This window comes from Triturus cristatus, chromosome 4_1 (genome assembly GCF_964204655.1).
Source record: "Triturus cristatus chromosome 4_1, aTriCri1.1, whole genome shotgun sequence".
NCBI lineage: Eukaryota > Metazoa > Chordata > Amphibia > Caudata > Salamandridae > Triturus > Triturus cristatus.
In genome coordinates, this window is record NC_140585.1 from 35,560,223 (window position 1) to 35,580,116 (window position 19,894).

Below are 19,894 nucleotides of genomic sequence, written 5' to 3' on the forward strand. Positions count from 1 at the left end.
TAGGCTTTTTGAACACACTGACAACGAAAGAGTTTCATTATTCACCCCTACAACTGAGTCTTTGGAGGAGAGCGCACCTTCAGATTTCTCTCCAAGCTCTTCCGAGATCAAGATTAATGTACACATCCATGTCTGTCTTCATCCAACCCCCCCCACCTCCGGTCTGTACAGCACAGCTTTTACAAGTTTTACATTTATATTTATAAAACTTCCTGGAGTGGCAAAGAGTTGTCCTAAATCTTACTGATCTTTGTAATTGTTTTTTTTTTTTGGCATTGTCTCCACCATTGTACATGAAGAATTAAGGCTTTTGATTGTTGATTGAAACCTGCTTGCTAAATCATACCTTCATGAAGAGGTGATGGTGCCCATGTTCTCGTATATCCCATGAGTGCACATCACCTTGTTTACTGAACTTGGGCCGGGCGATCTATTAAGCGTTCCAACTCAGGTTGTGGTGGTGTTCTCCTGCTTGATTTGTTCTGTAATGAGACCTCTTCCTTCCGCCAGGAGTAAATCTGAATAGTTTCCTATTCTGAAGCAAGAAAATAAGTTTCTACTTGTAGTGAGGAAAAACATGTCCCTGCAGAATTTTAAGTAGATGACACCTACTTATTTGATCAAATGAAAATAGGTCCTCACAGGGATCACTAAGCTTGGTGCATTTGCATTGCTTTACCAACAGTTGGTTCATAGATTAGGCAAAGACTATGGTGATGGCAAGAGGAAGTGGCATACTCTGGTTGAATAACCTGCGCTTTAAATAGTGTAGGATTACGGTTGCGTTGGAATCCAGATCATCAACTCTTCTGGTCACCTCAATTAGAAGCCAGGAAATATCTAGTCGCATCCATTATGAAGGTTCTTATCAAATTTAACAAAAAAGTGAAGAATTACTACTGATCCCCATAGCACCTTTATGGCGATTAGAAATCTGCTTGGACCTGCATCATATGGATTGACATGGCATCAAGAATGGGGCCTCTATAAGGTCCTACCAGTTTAATTGATCCGTGTGGGACCAGTATTATATCCAGCAAAAGTAATGGCCCTGTAAACACATTATTATTATTATAATGTATTTTTTTATTTTTTTTTGCTGTGTCCAGAAGTGAAGCCTATTAAGGAAAGGTCAGTATTTCATGTATGACTACGGCAATGCATTGTGTCAGTCTTTAACCTAATCGAACCATCCAAAAGTGAGTTCAAAAATGGTTGGTTACTTCACATTTGAGAAACCTAGGACAATTTGGTTTGTTCGCTGTCCACAGAGACCCTGGGGAAGTCTGTGTGGGCACTCATCTATACAGATTCGTGTTTTTGTACGGATGTGTGTGTATGTGTTCATGCCTATTCATGTCTGTGTGTGTGCGCCTATTCACTCGCGGGTGCGTGTTTGTGTGTGCCTCTTCATTCATATGAGTTTCCAGAGTGTGGGCATTGTGTTTGTGTGGGCACTCATCTATGCATATTAGTGTGTTCGTAAGGATGTGTGTATATGCGTGCTTTGCGGCGAATGGCTATACCGTTTGTGTTTGTGTATTTAGAGCAGACGATTGTCACGCCATCATAAACACCTTTTAATAACTGTGTGTGTGTGTAGGTGGCTCAGTGGGTGGCTCTATTTGTGTGTGGGTTGCTCTATGTGAGTGGCTCTCTGTGGGTGGCTCTGTGTGTGTGGGTGGCTTTGTGTGTGTGGCTCTGTGTGTGGGTGCAAATGCAATAGGTCTCGCATTTGAGAGTTATTAAGCTATTGACATTGTAAATAACAATGCTGTTTCTTTAAATGTTTTAAAAACAAAAACATAAACAAAAATAATGTCATGAGCAATGCCAATAGCTCTAACTTTAACAATGCCGAGACCGTTGCATTGTAAATGCTTGTTTCTTATAGTAGTGCTGAAAGAAAGCCGTGCAAAGAGGAGGAACAGAAAGAGACCAGGTTCACTGAGGAGGCAACTGGTCGGGCTTTGGACTTGTCCGCAGCAGAGAGCCATAAATGACAGGATTTTAGGAAACCGAACAGACCTGGCAGTCAGTTTTGAAATTGATTCCATTGATAATTGTGGGCTCTGGTCTGTACTATACTGGACAAAATGTTTCCAAACATTGCCGCCAGTGATAGCTGTGCTCCTGGAATGCTGGCACTGTGCACTGATATGGATGGGATGGGAATTCGGCAAAAGAAACACCCCTTGGGTGGTGCACATGGCTCTTCGAGGTTCCAAGGCTGCACGAGTTCCAGGCTTGGAGCACAATTGGGACCTCTAAGATAGGTGATGCCTGGGCCTCTGATAACATGCTCTCTTGTGTGCACTTGATGAAAGAGTTAGGGCTTCAAGTGTCACAGTTCTTTCTTTACTTACAATTGAGGCACACACTGGAAGTGTACAAGGAAAGGGTCACTGCCCTTCACTCTGGAAAAGATGTAATGTAAGGGAATTTCACGGATCTACAGAACACTGATAATAAACATACCCGACCTCTAAATGGAAGCATGATTTGGGGGACCTGTTAGATGGCGAATTGGCGAAGGCAAAAACTGCAGCCAGGGTCCTGGTGATCCCCAGCCGACTATGCCTTATCCAGTTTAAGTACTTTCACAGGGTCTGCTTCACGCCAGGGAAGTCATGGAACATAGGTCAAAGCCCGGACCCCACCTGCCTGCGTTACAAGACTGATCGGGCACTTTCATACATGGGATCTGGGAGTACATGGTCATTCAGAAGAGGTGTGGCGCAGCGGCCAGGGTGACTGACTCCGGAGCCCGAGGCTCACGGTTCGGTCCCCGGCGCCGGTGGCAGATTAGCCCAGCACCATGTGACTCTGGGCTTCATCTTCCCGACGGCCCCCAGCGCCTAGAGACCGTTACGGGTGATTGTTCACGCCTTACAAATGTGGATTAGTATTCTTATTATTCTTATTATTATTCAGAGATACCGTTGCGAATCTTTGTCAAGCTAGAGACAGTGTTTGGTTTTCCCATTGACAAGGACCCTAAAGTGGCATTGAAGGGAGGGTATCCGGTTTGGAATGGCCATACTGGACGTACATTACTTGTTGGTATTGGATATATAGTGGCTAAAAGGGACATAGTGTGCCATTGGCACTCTCTGAAGGGCCCCTGCCTCTTGGAATGGTTGAGGGGGCTTGACTGCTGTGCCCTTCTACAATCATCTCGCACTCTGGATAGCTTCTCACCCTTTGATTTATATTTCAGTTTTTCTTTCATCCAACCACACTTGACGTCTTTGGTCAAGCACGGGTGGCTGCTGCCCTTTAAAGGTTCTGTAAATGAATAATTCCAATAAATGGGGCCCCCTTAAAGCGGCATTTCATGCTGCAGCAAGAAAAATAACAGGGATTAGAAACTCTGAGCAAATGGCCCCAAATCTGATCACGTTTAAATGTCTCCCCATCGTGACTAGAAGCATCAATCTCGTGACTTGCATAAGCCACAATGCACTACACTATGAAACACCAAATTACTTTGTAAAGCAAGTGTTTATCTCCAGGAGACAACAACTCAAGAACACCGACACCTTCCTCCTTGGAGCTCCCTCTCCTAAGAACACTGAAACAGGCATTCAGTGAGAGCACTCCTAGAGTGTCTAACTCTGTTCTCTCTGACATAGTGTCAACACTTGAAAAAAAGAACTAAAGTTCCCACAGTTTCACCCACACTAAAGAGCTGGTCAGCACATCTAAGGAAGAACTGAGCTTCTTCTTGAAGAAGGAATGCCAGAGGATGGATAATCTTGATGTTCAAGGGTAGAGGTCCAGAGTTTTGGAGCCAAAGCTGAAAAGGCTTTTTACAGAATGTAGGAACTTTAGATGACATTGACCAATAGATCCCAGGCATCCAGGAGGGCGGTTTCTAGTAATCTGTGACAAGAGAAACAGAGACACTTAAAACGGACTGTCTTGACTGAACACGAGTGCAGCTGGGTTAGAATGGGTTTTGCTTTTGAAAAACGAGTCGAAAGAGACATTCTAGCTGCATGAATTTGGATCTGTTAGAGGTGGTTTAATAGTTTTATTTAGCCCTAGTGTACTGTCGGAAATCTTCCCCTTCATGTTCAGCGCCCCCTTTGTCCATCATCTGTTCAAGTAACGTTTATATTGATCATTTTCTTTATACTTTTCTTAAGCGCTAAAATCCTCTGCGTATGGGCCCTTAATAAATAACACAATAATAGAAATACCAAATCTCCGGTCTCTTTTCTTCATTCTTTCTTTGGTTGGTTCTCTTTTCCTTTCATTTCTTGTTCAATTTCCTTTGTACGCTACTCAATGCATCCATGTTGTATTCTGAAATGCAAACTCCTTCGTTCACATCTATAAGTCTGATTCAGCACACTTTGCTTCTCCCCAAACAATACTCATGCCTAGCTCGCTACTCCCTAGCTTCACATACATCTCTTCACTGGCCCAACATTTTGGATCCCTCGTGCCTAGCTCCCTACTCCCTGTGCACTCTAGCTTTACATACATCTCTTCACTGGCAGAAGGCTCTGGATCCCTTATGCCTGACTCCCTACCCCCCTGCGCACCGCAGCTTACAAATACACCTCTTCAGTGGCCCATGGCTCTGTAACCTTTGTTGCGGAACTATGCGCAGGAAACAAGGACCTCAGTGAATTATGGTGTGCCAAAAACTCACCTCAGTACCTAGAACCCCTATCCGACTAGCATCAGTGTCTCATTCGTTCTCCGTATCATATCGAAGCTACCAATGATTAGACAACCCAGAACAAGCAACTTAGAATACTCTCAGGAATGGGGGGAATCAAGAACACCTTTTCGTTGTTATTCTCATATCAGTCCACAACGTGAGTAATCCGAGACACGGAAAAGTTTAAAATGTTTATTTTTAACTACGTGCTCTAAGGTGCAGTACTTTGGCTAACGTAAGCAGACAAATGATTAGAAATAAAACCATCAGCATTGTTACAATACCATAAAAAACAAAGGGAGAAATCATATTACAATGATAGTGGAAACAGGTCCTATAATACCTTGTGTACCACCCTCCCCTGGCTAGTAACCTAGTTTTATATAATAATAGAAGGTCTCTAGGTTTGAATGGGGAACCCCATACCTCAAAGATCAGCTTAGGTGAATCACATCACAGGATCAGCACTGCTCTCTGTGTCTGGAAAGGTTTTTCTCCAAGTGTGTCAAGATCATGCATGCAAATGCAATATTAAAGGCACCCGAGTTTCAGATATTTGCAGCTGTGTGCTTGTTGTATCTAGAGCGTGGGCCGATCAACCTGAATTCAACAGCATACATTGTTATTTGACCGTGGCGGTTTCTGCACACAGTGTTCAGACTCGGGTCGCAGTGCACGTCTAGGGATGTGAAAAACAGACCGTTCTCATGTGAAGAAAAAGCAAGCAGTTTTACTTGTAATAACAACTACCTGTAGTGTCGTGTGCAAAAGCAGCAAAGTGGCAAGATGGCGTTAACATCTAAAACGTTAATGCTAACATAGCAATGTGTGCAGGCAAAACCCTGTCTCCACTACACCTTCATGCCTAGCTCCTGACTCCCTGTGCACCATAGCTTTACATGCATCTCTTCACTGGCCCATGGCTCTGGATTACTCATGCCTAGCTCCCTACTCCCTAGATTCACATACATATCTTAATTGACCCAACATTCTGGATCCCTTATGCATAGCTCCCTACTCCCTGTTCACCCTAGTTTCACATGCTTCTCTTCACTGGCCCAAGGCTCTGGATCCCTTATGCCTAGCTCCCTAGTCCCTGGGTACCCTGGCTTCCCATACATTTCTTCACTGGCCCAAGGCTCTGGGTTGCTCATGCTTAGGTCCCTACTCCCTGTTCACCCTAGCTTCACATGCATCTTTTCACTGGCCAAAGGCTCTGAGTCGCTCATGCCTAGTTTCCTTCTCCCTGTGCACCTTAGCTTGACATACATCTCTTCACTGGCCCAAGGCTCTGGGTTACCCATAACTAGCTCCCTACTCCCTAGATTCACATACATATCTTAATTGACCCAACATTCTGGATCCCTTATGCCTAGCTCCCTAGTCCCCGGGTACCCTAGTTTCTCATGCTTCTCTTCACTGGCCCAAGGCTCTGGATCCCTTATGCCTAGCTCCCTAGTCCCTGGGTACCCTGGCTTCCCATACATTTCTTCACTGGCCCAAGGCTCTGGCATACATCTTTTCACTGGCCAAAGGCTCTGAGTCGCTCATGCCTAGTTTCCTTCTCCCTGTGCACCTTAGCTTGACGTACATCTCTTCACTGGCCCAAGGCTCTGGATTACCCATAACTAGCTCCCTACTCCCTAGCTTCACATACATCCTTTCAATGGCCCAACATTCTGGATCCCTTATGCCTAACTCCCTACTCCATGTGCACTCTAGCTTCACATACATCTCTTCACTGGTGAGAGGCTCTGGATCTCTCATGCGTAGCTCCTTACTTCCTGCCCACCCTAGCTTCATATAAACCTCTTCAATGGCCCAAGGCTCTGAGTCCCTCATGCCTAGCTCCCTACTCCCTGTGTATCCTGGTTACCGATACATCTCTTCAATGGCCCAAGGCTCTGGGTCAGTCATGCCTAGCTCGCTACTCCCTGTTCACCCTAGCTTCATATAAACCTCTTCAATGGCCCAAGGCTCTGAGTCCCTCATGCCTAGCTCCCTACTCCCTGTGTATCCTGGTTACCGATACATCTCTTCACTGGCCCAAGGCTCTGGGTCAGTCATGCCTAGCTCGCTACTCCCTGTTCACCCTAGCTTCACATGCATCTCTTCACTGGCCCAACATTATGGACCCCTCGTGCCTAGCTCCCTACTCCCTGTGCACTCTAGCTTCGCATAAGTCTCTTCACTGGCCCAAGGCCACGGGTGCCTGGTCAGCGGTCTCCTTGCTGCTCTGAAATATCATCTCCTATCTCTTCCTTTTGACTTACCACTGAATAGCGGACACATCCATTGCTCACCGGGCGGCTGTAGCACATTAATCAACTTGTAAAATGAAGGTTTTCCAATTTTAGTTTTTTTACTTACTACAAATGTTCCTCTAATTTTTGGTGTAAGTTAAGTGTAAGCGCTTCCAAAATTCTATTAAATATCTAATCTCGGGCACTCCTTTCTCCTGCCATATGCTGTTCATATTGTGAATATTTGCAAACACTAGGTTTTGCGTGCACTCTCAGCACAACTGTATGTATTCTGATGGCGTGTTTTGCACAACACATAACCAGAAATACTTGATTTCAGGGTTTTATTGTTCATTTAATCTTTTTCGTGGTAAATCACGGAATCTCACAACTGAGGTCATCACTTTGGGTAAATCGCAAAAACATGTCCTCATTATTCATTTACAAGCCCTAAAGAACCTGTGCCTCATATTAAAACCTGTCATCTCAATCCTCTAATCCAGCAGTTCTATCTTTCTGCCTTCTCTCTATATCTTTATTGCTTGTTCTAGTTCTCTGATTCCTATGGCCTTGTTTTGTCTCTCATTCCAGATAATGACGTTGTCTCCAGTTTGCCCCTCCAGATGTCCCTCTATTTCAATGCCTTCTATTTCCCATTCTGGTGGCTGTGTGATGTGGTCATGCTCCAGCTCAAAGTAAGTGACCTCACCCTTCTCCCTCGTCTACGATAGCAGCGATTTGCAGGTCACGAATGGAGGCGCCTGGCCTGTTACCTTAATTGTATTTATTAGCGTGATTATGAAGAGCTTCTTGGATCCTCCTAAAGAGGATACTGGGCTAGACCACCATGATGCACATGATTGGAAACTAGCAGCCAAGAAGGGGGCAGAATCTTAATTATAAAGCCAACAAGTCCTGCAAGCCTTGGTACAATGAAAGCAGAGGGTGCTGAACCTCATTATTGTAGTGCACTGGCAGAGATCTGTGTAGGGTTCTGTTCAGATACCTGGAGCCCCTGCAAGGTAAGCATGGGATACTTTAGCAGAGTTGTGTGTGGGGTCTTTGTTGGCACAACAGGGAGTAAAGTAGGTTGCACATGGGATGTACTAACATACGTGTGCGTGGTCTGTGTTTTATTATTACGAAGCGCTACAGATCATCCTTGGTGGAGCTGGTTTGGGTTTCCAGGACTAGACGAAAAGGCTTCAGGTCAGGATTGAGACATGTTTGTAGATCTGCTTGGGAAGTCTTGGTTGGAATAGCAGGAAGGGCTGCACGCGAGGGTTCAGATGCACTGGCAAAGCTGTTTGTTGACCCGGTGTTGAAATAGTAAATAGCAGCTATTGCTACAACACCTACAGGGTTTCCGGCAGATGTTGTCCGTGTTGAACGCGATTCCTGCTGCTATTGTCAGAGTTGAATGTTGCTGTGTTTTGGACTTGGTGGTAACCCGGAAACTCCTCTCTCTTCTGCAGTACCCCATCCTTCCTGATTACTATAAGTTCATCCTGGTGACCGTCTTGATCCTGGTGTCCTTGATTGAGGCGATCCGGCTGTACCTGGGATACACGGGCAATCTTCAGGAGAAGGTATGGGAGCCAGCAGTTGGAAGGCCTAATATTGTACAACTTTGCACTGGATCCCAACCAGAGCTTCGTCGCTTTACAACAATCTCTCGCACCACATTGCACTGTAGACCGCTCCCTCGTTAACCAATCCAGGCACTGGACGCAAGCAGGGACTATGTGTAGCGTGGTGTCCACAGTTGTGCACTCGGGTTCTGGGAGACAGTGCTTTCTTACTGTCGGTGATTCTGCTATTGAGTCTGCCCTGGTTTTGTGTAAAAAGAGTTCTTTCATGCAGGGCACAACATTGAATTCCTTTGGACTGGAAATGCTTACGTGTAGTTTTACTCATGAGCAGGGCGGCCAGCACAGGTAAGCGCAGTGGGGTGAGGCAGGGCGTGGCAGGGGGGTAGCTGACAGATGACTGAATTTTATTTATTTAATTATACCTATTCTGTCATCGGTCGACTTCCCACCCCGCCTCACCACGTTTACCTATGCCGGCCGCCGCTGCTCACTGGGTCATATTATGCAGCGTAACACATTTTCTCTGTTAGCGCCGGGCGCACCTTTCAAAAGGTGCCCCCGGCGCTCACAAGGAGAGTGCACCATATTCGATTGAATCCGCTGCCCCCACGGCAGCCACAAAGTCGTGCAGCCCTGGGGGCAGCATATTGATGTGAAATACGGAGCAGCTTTGACGCAGTCGCTCTGTGTTTCACCCGCCTGCACTTCTAAGGGGGATTTGAGATCCCCCTTCAGGCGGGTTCAGTGAGTGACTGCACCCGCCTGTAAGGGAATATATGGGGTCCATAGGATCTGCCTTTTGGCAGGGGGTGGGGGGGGGCACACTAACAGTGCGCCACCTTTCAGGTGATGTACTGTCAGTACGCCTGCTGACAGCTTCTTTGCCTCTGCATCCGTGTCTATAACACAGCGCGGCGCAGAGGCAAAAAGTAAATTTTTTTTTAGTCTAGCGATTGTTACAATAGCCCGTGCTACCTCCGCTCTGAGACTCCTGGCCCCAATATCCTTTCTCACTGCTCCCAGTCCATGCGCGGGCACACCCCTTCGTCTTTCCTATCTCTGTATGATCTTTCCCCAGCAGCATTAATAACTGCTCCGAATAGATGCATGACAGGTGCCAGTTTCTGGAGTATCAGTATCTCCTCCTCAACAAACCTCTAAATGTTGCTTATTAGCCGTCGCCTTTCTCTGTCCAGTCAGCTCCCACTCTGGCTGGCCTTTCTCCTCCATCCCCAGTCTGTTAACCTGTTCCTACCTCCCTGAGGCGCTCCAAGAGGCAGAAACAGATCGCCTCAAAACCCCCCGGAAGGACGACCACTGTGATTCAGCTGAGCCAAGCATCGTTTCCCCATGGGCCGCCGTGCCACCCTCCAGGCACTGCATCCTGTTGAGTGATCGATCAATAAAGTGACCCTCCTCTCTCTCTCATGAAGATTGACTCTGCTCACCAATATTCATATCGATCCTAATAAACGGTGTATCCCTCTACACTATCTGATTGGAAATTGTCTGAGGTTAACACAACAGCTGGTGCCAAATGGGCTGCCCTAACCTCCATGCTTTGTAACGCAGTTCTAACCTCCGTGCTTTCTAACGCAGTTCTAACCTCCGTGCTTTCTAACGCAGTTCTAACCTCCATGCTTTGTAACGCAGTTCTAACCTCCGTGCTTTGTAACGCAGTTCTAACCTCCGTGCTTTCTAACGCAGTTCTAACCTCCGTGCTTTCTAACGCAGTTCTAACCTCCGTGCTTTCTAACGCAGTTCTAACCTCCGTGCTTTCTAACGCAGTTCTAACCTCCGTGCTTTCTAACGCAGTTCTAACCTCCATGCTTTCTAACGCAGTTCTAACCTCCGTGCTTTCCAACGCAGTTCTAACCTCCGTGCTTTCTAACGCAGTTCTAACCTCCATGCTTTCTAACGCAGTTCTAACCTCCGTGCTTTCTAACGCAGTTATGCCCAAATAAGTAATCTCATTGACTCACAGATATTTATGCTGTTTTTCAAACGCTCCACATCCCCCTACAAGGTCCATGAATAGGCCTCGAAAAATACACTTGCCCACTCGCTATGGCAAGCTAATTGTTTGGGGTGGGAGTAGGGAGGAGGGGGTTTTCCTACCCCCTGGTACTGTCTGGCAAGGGAGCCCAGCACTGAATGTAACCTCGATATCTCGGCTCACCAGAATGGAGAGCAGGACTCCGCTTGTGCAGCTAACTGTAAAACTTCAGGGCCGACAAAGAACAAGTGTTTTGATTGGCTGTTTGCAGTTTGGGCCCAGGCAGCAGAGCCTGTGCTTAAACCAGCGTATCAAAGGGTAGCCCATTCAAGCATTAGATGTGGTCTGTCGCATCAGCCCATTTACCGGTTCAGATTGGCTCATTACTGTCAGCCGGGGCGTCGCATGCACTCCAAGGAGCGCACACAGTGCTGTGGCCAGCCCTTGCGTGTGCGCATCCGTGCTGTGTAAGGTTGCGGCTTTGGACATTATCTTCCGGATCCAATCCACTGTGTCCTGAATTCTAAGAGGTGTTTGACTCCCACAGATTAGCTGACTGAGCCACTTGTGGGCTTGAGACAATGTGCCACACGCTTAGCCTCCTTCCACAGCGTATTGTGGCTGCCTGTCTCCATCTATGTGAGCCTGCCCAGCCTTATGCATTGTTCTCTGTGGGTACCTGATCGGGCCTGCTGCCTAGGCACTGTACTCCATTACACTTATTAGAGTTGGATAATAAAAATAAAAAGTAGGGACAACAGAATCACGAGTTTAATTTGTAAATTTATATAGTTTAGCTTATCACTCGGGAGGGTATCCAGCAGGGGCGCAACTAGAACCAAGCTTCAGGGGGGGGTGGGGGGGGGGCGGTTAAACGAAACCATCTTTAGAGACTAGTCAGAATTTCTTGAGGGGGGGCCCTTTACTATATAAGAACAATACTTGTATGAAATGTCAGTTATTCTGGAAAAAAATGTGCGCAATATCGTATTTTAAAACACATGGGCCAGTGGTCATGCCTAACAAGACATATCATCTTGGTGTTCGAGCACCTTTCTTTGGTTAATGCTCTGTTCATGCTGCATTTATCAGCACATAATGCAACTATGGTAGCTGCAAAAATGTTTTAGTGCAGGAGACAATTCTTTTGCTTCCAAGTGGGGGTAACTGAATTCCAAACTATATAACACCTAGCATGTTGAAACTGTGCCTCATGGTTCTACACAGTAAATATGGGTTTCAATTGTCACTGGGTAACCTTGGTAGTCATATGCTTGGGCAATCTCACAGAAATGTAGCCCGCATTTGGAAAGATATTTGCGGTCCGTCCCCCGACAGACCAGGGTCCATCCGCCAGCAATGTACTGCGGCGGTTGCACCGAAGGGCTGTCCGTCGGTGAAACTGCCACCGAAGTCCTGTCTGTGGTGGTCCCACCGACATCATACTGAGGCCCCTAGTCTCTCTGGGTCTCTCTTATTGGTCTTACCATTTCTCTCTAGGTCTTTCTCTCTGCAGGCCTCTCTTTCTGAAGTAATAGAGTTGCTGATGAGAGCCCTTGTAGAGGTGGCAACAATCATTGGGAATAGGATGCCCTTTCACATGCGAATGGAACAGGAATCTGTTAGTGAGCCAGTTGAATAATGTACATAGACCATTTTCCTGCACTGGGATTCTGAGAGTTGACTGCAGAAGCCAGGTTCCAAAGGCTACCCAAAACATGCCAATAATGTACCTAGCTCCCTAAAACTTGGCCCGGCAACCGGTAGAAAGTCCTGTGCAACAAATAAAGGCATCTTGGAAGGACTGTCATTTTAATGACTGTAATTCTGCCAATCATTGGTAAAAGAAGCCTGGCCCAGAAGGGCAGCGAATTACAACCCTAAATAAGAACTTTACTTACATTCGACTCTACATATATATCCTGCACACGCATCACCACAAATTCTGTTTTTCTTCTATCTTCATTCCTGTCTGCAGATAGACTGTTGTTTGTCACCAGGGTAATTAGAAGACAGTGAGCCAAAGGATTTGGATCGCTCTTGCGTGTTGTAATTGAGATGTAAATGTTCAAACAAATTGTTGAAGTTGTTTGGAAAGGTTTTTGGTGTTGAACTCGGGGTTCATGGGTTCAAGCATTAGATTGTCCATGGAGAAGTCTCTGAAGGATATGAAGCTTTGGTCTTCTCTTTTATGTTGGCCCTGGTTTCTTGGTAGCACACTGAGCATTGAAATAGGGGTGGCACAGTGCTCTGTGTAATCCAATGGTATGTGTGGTATCCATTGGATTCTCAGTGATGTATAGAAAACACAAATTAGGATGTGGCCTTTTGAATGCATTGGTTGTATGGCATGCTGTACCACACCAAGTGTATAGATCTGGTTGAAAATGGTGTTTCTTGTTTTGTTTTGAGCTTGCAGTGTCTGGGAAGTTGAAGTCACTCAAGAGGATGGTGAGGGCATGTTGGATAAATGAGGGGGTGAGGAGATCTGAAAATTCACTGAAGTCCTTTTCTGTGCTAGAAGCCTGCCGACGAGATGGAAGGTGGTGGTCTGAGTTTCAGAGTGGGAAATTACATGTCAAGCTGAAAGGAGTTGAGTGTTACTTGCCTATTGTGCACAACCTGGATGACAGCGAGGCTTCCTCCCGTCTTATGTGCACGGCCCACATGATTACCTCAATAAAGTTTGATATGACATGAAATCTTACCAGGTTTAGGGGTTACTGCAACCATCACCTCTTGTAGAAAATCAGGGAGTCTGTTGTAAGACAATTACTCCTCAAACACCCCCAGTGATCCTGGCAGAACTAGGTAGCAAGAGTAACAAACGTGAAACTCAATGGGGACTCAATCACTCCTTGGGGTTTTCTACACTGCACGGCAGGGAAGGCGATGCCGGATCATTCCCTGTAATCTCTGGAGAGCATCCCTAAGCCAGAGAGGTGATGTGAGGCAACCCCAGACTCTCCCTCATGGTCCAACCTGGAAAAGAATGTGAAGAAACAACCACTTTAAAATAGATTAAGTTAGACATACATTGACTGACTGGAGGATGGGCTCTTAGTCAAAGATTTCCGCTGGTGCTTCCCCCATCTTTAAATAAAGTAGTGGATTCACGCTTTTGGGGACTGGACATTTGCCTCTTTTAGCAGGTGGTCCTTATCCGGTATAAATGAGGCCCTTAGTCATCTAAGTACGGCATATTCTATCAATCTTAGAAGGATGAAAAGGATGAGATGCCTCTGCAGGGATTCATACCTTACCCTGCAAACTGCACGTCCTTGCCTGCACAAGGTGCAATACTACCACATATACCTGTACATAGGTATATGTATGTCTTGTGCATTAGGCAGATTGAACTGTGAATTAAGGCGAAATGCACAAAAAGATTCTGGGGTTGTAAACTCTGCAATTTGCAAAATCACCAGATTTACAGCTGCAAATCCCTTTTTGTAAAATCCAAAATCCATTTTGTAATTTGGAAAACTTTTTGCAACTCGTAAAATGGGTTCAGTGACCCATACCAAATTGCAATTTAAAAGTGGCATGAAAGGGGCATTTTTTCCATATAGCAATTTGGCTTGGAATGTTTCATATGATTTGCAACCGCAATTCTAGTCGCAAACCATTGGAAAAGTTACTAATGTCCCAAAAGAGATGGTTATTGATTTGCAAAGTGGAAGGGATCTCCTTAGGACCACTTCCCCATCGAGAAGTGGGGAGGCAAGCCTCGGGGAGAGCAGGCAGTGGTTCTGTAGTACCACTGACTGGTCACAATGAAGTTTTTCAAAACAGAAAACTTTTTTTAAAATTAAAGATTCTCCAGTTCCTTTAAGGGAAATGGGCTGCTTTTAAAAAACAGAGCTTCCATTTACAAAAAATTGATACTCCATTTGCTACCCCTTTTTGCCAATTGAATAATGTACATCGGCCCGAAATGCTCGCTGCGGAAACATCTAGGGCTTATTTACAAGCCCCTTGCGTCACTTTTGCGTCACTTTTCCCATGTTAAAAATGACGCAAAGGTGGCGCAAGGGGCTTGTAAATCTGCCCCCTAGTTTTCTTCAGGTGACTGCTTTGAAGCTTCAAAAGTAGATTCTTCCTTCCATCCTTCTAAGAGTACCATTCAATTAGGTTATCAAAAGGTCAGCGCTTAGAATTGTGTTTTGAGGCACTATAAAAAAAAAAACTGAACAAAAACATTTACGTACTCCATTGTCAAATTCAAATAACTTTATTCGATTGTAAATAAAATCATAAAAGTATAAAATAGCAAAACATTACAGTTCATTAAAAAGGGGATTAATAAAAAAGTCACATCATATGGGAAACACGTTATCATGGGTAAAAATAGAGAAAGAGAAAGATACCATTTATACGGTAATCCTATTTCTAATAGAAATCACTTTCTTTAAGTACAAAGTAATTGTTGCGACACAGAGGCAATTGTCCAACCGTTGAATTTCATACATGGCCGGGCGGCATTGCCGATGCCCGATCTCTCTTAAGAAAGGTAATAATTGGACAATCCTCATTTGATGGTAGAATTTACAAAATAAAACAACATGCATTGTACTTTGGGGGGAACTTCCATCACAGGGACAGGGAGGTAATACATGAGACCAATTGTTAACTGATGGGAAGCTGACCAATCTGTGAAACAGTCCCAACCTAAAACGGGTTAATATAAATCTATCGTAATTACCCAGGACATGGATCAGATAGGGTTGAATGTTAAAAGAAGTTAAGATTAAATGGTGATTTAAAACAGTGGGTTTTGTGATCTCAGCAGTAATTCTTAAGGATTCTAGAAAGAGCAAACCCTCTTTTTTAAGCTCTTTCCGTGAGATAGCAAGCATGGTATGGGGTTTTAGAAAATAATCCAGTTTACCAATATCACTTAAGAATTTTTGTACGTAATTCAGCCACGGTATCCTCGAATGTCCATCAAGTTTTAAAACATCTGCCAGTATGACTCTGTTGAGTTTGGGTTCTTCTTTTGTCCATACCCTGTGCCAAAGTAATACCGGTTCCAACTTGATAAGGTCAGATATAAAGGGGAGTCCCAATTCCGAGTGACAAATATAATTAGAGCAACTCCTGGGGACTGCGAGGATAAATTTTAGGAAAGAATTTTCAAGTATCTGGAGCTGAGAAGTATCTGCGAGGCCCCAGATACCACTACCATACATTGCAGCAGAAACGCATTTGGCTTTATAGAAGTTAATTAATTCAGTAGGTGGTCTGGTGCCTAATTTCCTCGTGAAGGATCTAAGGGCGGCAATTGCACGATTCATTACCAATCTTTTAGCTGATATGGCCTCGCCCCAAAAATCCTTCGCGGTAAATAAAATACCCAAGTAGGAGAATTGCTTCGTACAAGATAACTGCTGACCCTCAATAAATATAGTCTTTTTAATTTTTGCACTTCTATCACAGCGCATGATGAAAGTTTTTGCTATATTGACTCATAGGCCCAGATCTTTCATGAAAAGGGCAAAGTTCTCCACCATGCGTTGTAGACCCACTTAAGTGCGCGACATTAGTGCGGCGTCATCCGCATACATTAATAGCGGTATTGGACGACCGGCTGCGTATGGGGGATCAAAACTTGTGTTGCACAGGGCCTTCTCCAATCCATTAATGTATAAATTAAAAAGGAGTGGTGCCAGAACACAGCCCTGCCTAACACCACTCCTGATAGGGATTTTGCCCGTGCATTCTCCCTTTCGTCCATAACGAACCCGAGCGGATGCATCACTATAAAAACATTTAAGAAAATAAATAGTGTTTTCTTCAACCCCGATTTGATCCAGAAGAGTCCATAGTTTAGAGTGAACCACACAGTCGAAAGCGACTGAGAGGTCAACAAAGGCCACAAACCAATTCTCCCTCTTAGCCCTGGTATACTTCCCGGTCAACATTAAAAAGTTAAGGCCCTGTTCCACGGTTCCTAGACCAGGACGAAATCCGTATTGTAGGTTGGATAAAATGGAGTTATTCTCAACCCATGAAAGTAGACGGTCCAGGATGACACGTCCAGCTATTTTGGTATAGGAGTCTAAAAGGGAAATGGGTCTATAACAACCCGGGTCAAGTCTATCCCCCTTTTTATAAATTGGGACTATTATCAACTCCACCCAAGTGGGCAGTAAATCCGTCCTACAGCTGGCTTTGAGCACCTGAACCAAAAGAGGGGCCCACAGAGACGGAAGAGTCTTAAACACATCTATAGGTACGCCATCAGGGCCAGGGGCCTTCCCACCCTTACTCCTTAGTATAGCCTTTTCAACCTCTTTTAAGCAAAACTGCATATTTCCCAGAAGAGGGTAGTCCAAAGGTTTACAAGGAGAATAAAACAGGCCGTCACCCTTGTACACATTGGAGAAATGATCAATCCATTTGTCCTCTGGGATGGCTATCTCGATAGAGGGGCGAACCTCTTCTCTAAGAAAGGGGTTTCTAATGATTTTCCAAAACCTTGCACAGTCATTAGTGACCGAAGCCTGGTGGAGCGCTTCCCAGGATTCTTTCCTTAACTCGTCTTTTCTCTCTTTTAATGCTAGTTTGTATACTTTCCTAGCTCTACGAATATCTTCCGTGCACCTGGGGTGGATAGCTAGCGTTTTCTTTAAATATGAGTATGCTCTAGTGCAACTAGGGTTAAACCAGCCATCCCTCTGTGCAATATTGCTTTTGCATTTCCTCGTTAGGGAAGATTTAATTTCGTCACAGATTGTCGAAAAAGAAGCAAGGATATTATCTGGTATAGCATCCTCTGAGAGACAAGTCAGGAACTCCGGAGCACATTTATTTAATACGGAGGTTAATACTTTAGATTGGTCAACCTTATCCCATTTAAGTGTGTAGCCATTGGTACGACCAATGGTCAAATTTTCCCACAATATATCCCTGTCACTACTATTGGAAGCAGATCCCTTGGGAATAGAGATGGTTAGGCATAATGGGAAAGGATCGCTTAATGCCATATCAGAGACGTTAAAGTTAACAATCCTTTCCGCATGACGAATTGTAGTTAGTGCAAAGTCTATGGTCGAAGAGCAACCACGGCCATTAAAAGTTGGGGGAAGGGGTTTGTACAAATGTCATTTAAAAAGCCCAAATCAAATTGACGCAGAAATTCATTATAGTGTTCTCCTAAGTGAGAGTGATTAAAGTGTAAGGAACGCACACCATCTTCTCGCCCTATGATACATCTCTTATCAGTCACCATGTTACACAGAGTACAATTAAAATCTCCCAGGAGAAAGATCATCATGTTGTGTCCAAGAGATTTTTCTTGATGGGACACTGAATTAGCCAGTTTGTTAAGTATAGTAGAGGCCTCCTCCAGGGGAAAGTTATTATAGAAATTGATCAGAGCAATCTGGGTAGCTGAGGTGAAAACCAACATCAGGAGTTGAAAGTAAGGATCTTTGACTGGCTCCAGAACCTTTAATAAAAGCAGTTTGTTGGATACGTAGGTTGTCAAACCTCCTTTAGCTCTGCCGTGTGCAGAGTTCACTGCTGAAGTATGGAACGTTATAAACCCGTTGATATGGACTGGGTCCCCTATCCATGTTTCTTGGAAACATAGAAGTTCTTGCTGGTAAATCAAATTTTGCCATAAGGGGTTGTCAATTTTGGATTTGATTCCAGCAATATTCCAAGAGCAGATATTGCATGTTAAGATATCAGTCGAGGGGCAAGTGATAGGAGCCAGGGAAGTATCTAACCTCAATGGTAATAAACCACTCACTCTTGTATCTTCAATACACTCAGCCAACATCGCATCCCCACCCAAAAATCCATCAATTCCAGAACAGACTAGCCATGCTGGGTTCACCATTGGTAGTAACCGGTGGGTCAGGAGGCAACATAACGGTCATTGCAGGTAGCCAGGAGCTAAATGGGGCATTAATTTGCTGTCAATCATTATTGTCCAATCCACTAAGGGTGTCAAATCGATGAGAAATTGGGACTGCAAGTCTCCCTCCCTCTAATTGCCCCCGGGTGGGGGGTAAAGGACAAAAACCTCGCAACCTTGCCTGCCAGGGGGACGAATACAAATAAGCAAGTGGGACAATGTTTACATGATCTGTGGGGAGTTGGCCGGAAAAACATCTCTCAAGGATATCATTAACCAGAAGAGGTGACCGGAATGAAAGTATCACACAGTCCCCTCTCAATGATTTGGGGGATGAACCAATCCAAGCAACTCTTCTGGCCATCTTAAAATTGGAGAACAAAGCACCGTTTGACCCAAATTTGACTGATAAGAAATATAAAGATTTGTTTCTCAGGGTTGACCAATGTTCGCGTACAATAGGAAGAAGGGGAGGGACATTAGCTAGCACCACAGTGTATGGTAAGGCCTCCGGAGGCAAATTTATAGTAGGTAACCTAGGTGTAGAAATAGCCTCCCTAACATCAGCAGCTGCCCCTATGACAAATGGGAGATTGTTTGGAGGAATTGAAGAAGGCCCTGGTATCACTAACCCCATCATATCGGGATTTTCCAGTCTGGCGGATGACTGCTGTACAGGAATTTGGACCGGTTGAGGTAGTGTATTAGGGCTACCTTTCGCCATGGACAACGGATTGTGTGGTACAGGGTCGTTTACCCGTATAGGATGTGGTTCCGCCTTAATTAGACCTTCCATATGGGTGACCCTGGCTTCAATATTTGATAATTTCGCCATAATGGGTTCCACAAGGGTCATTATTAATTTCTCCATTTTCCCCCAGAAACCCTCCCCCTTTAGCGGGTCACTTATATTAGTGATAGGGGGAGTAACTAAGGTATTGTTAATGACCTTTTTCAATAGGTTTACTGGTAGTGATACGTGGTTTGTGGGGTCCCTTTCCCTTTAGGTTAGTCGAGAGTGTCCCCTCCTTGGTGCAATGGTTTTGTTTCCTCTTCGCCTTTTGCCCTCTAGTTGTCATACGTAGTGGGTCATTATTGGTGGTCTGTTCGGAACCAGAAATTACAATTGGGCTTACAGGTGATGCTACTCCCACCTCAACTGTGGGATTCTCCTGTAAGGAATGTTCAGAAAGTTGATCACTAGGGAAAATAACAGGGGACAAGGATAACCTAGGTTCCGCAGGAATATGATCTAATTGTGCCAGCGGAAGGGAAATTGAATTATCCCTGGGTATTTGCAAAGAACGAACTTCGGGGAGTCCGATGAATGATGGAACTATTAACGACTCCTGTAGATTAGAAATAAAAGTGGATTCGTTGTTAGCAGGAAGAGGGGGGAGCGTACCCGCTGGGAGAGAGAGACGCCTCTCAGTACTTTCAATGGCTGGTGAAACCACCCCGATGGTCTTTTGCAACATCCGATCGATGGCAGTCAAGCTGGGAAGGGGGGTGTTAACAGGG

General features: G+C 44.9%; 1 protein-coding gene across 1 annotated transcript in view; it reads left to right on the plus strand.

The window, feature by feature from the left end:
- Positions 1-19,894, plus strand: part of TMEM17 (transmembrane protein 17) — a 93,716-nt gene that overhangs the window by 27,887 nt on the left and 45,935 nt on the right. Inside the window, exons 2-3 of the mRNA XM_085651421.1 lie at positions 7,510-7,613; positions 8,394-8,507. Coding sequence (XP_085507547.1) covers positions 7,510-7,613; positions 8,394-8,507 — 218 coding nt within the window. The remainder of the gene's footprint in view (positions 1-7,509; positions 7,614-8,393; positions 8,508-19,894) is intronic.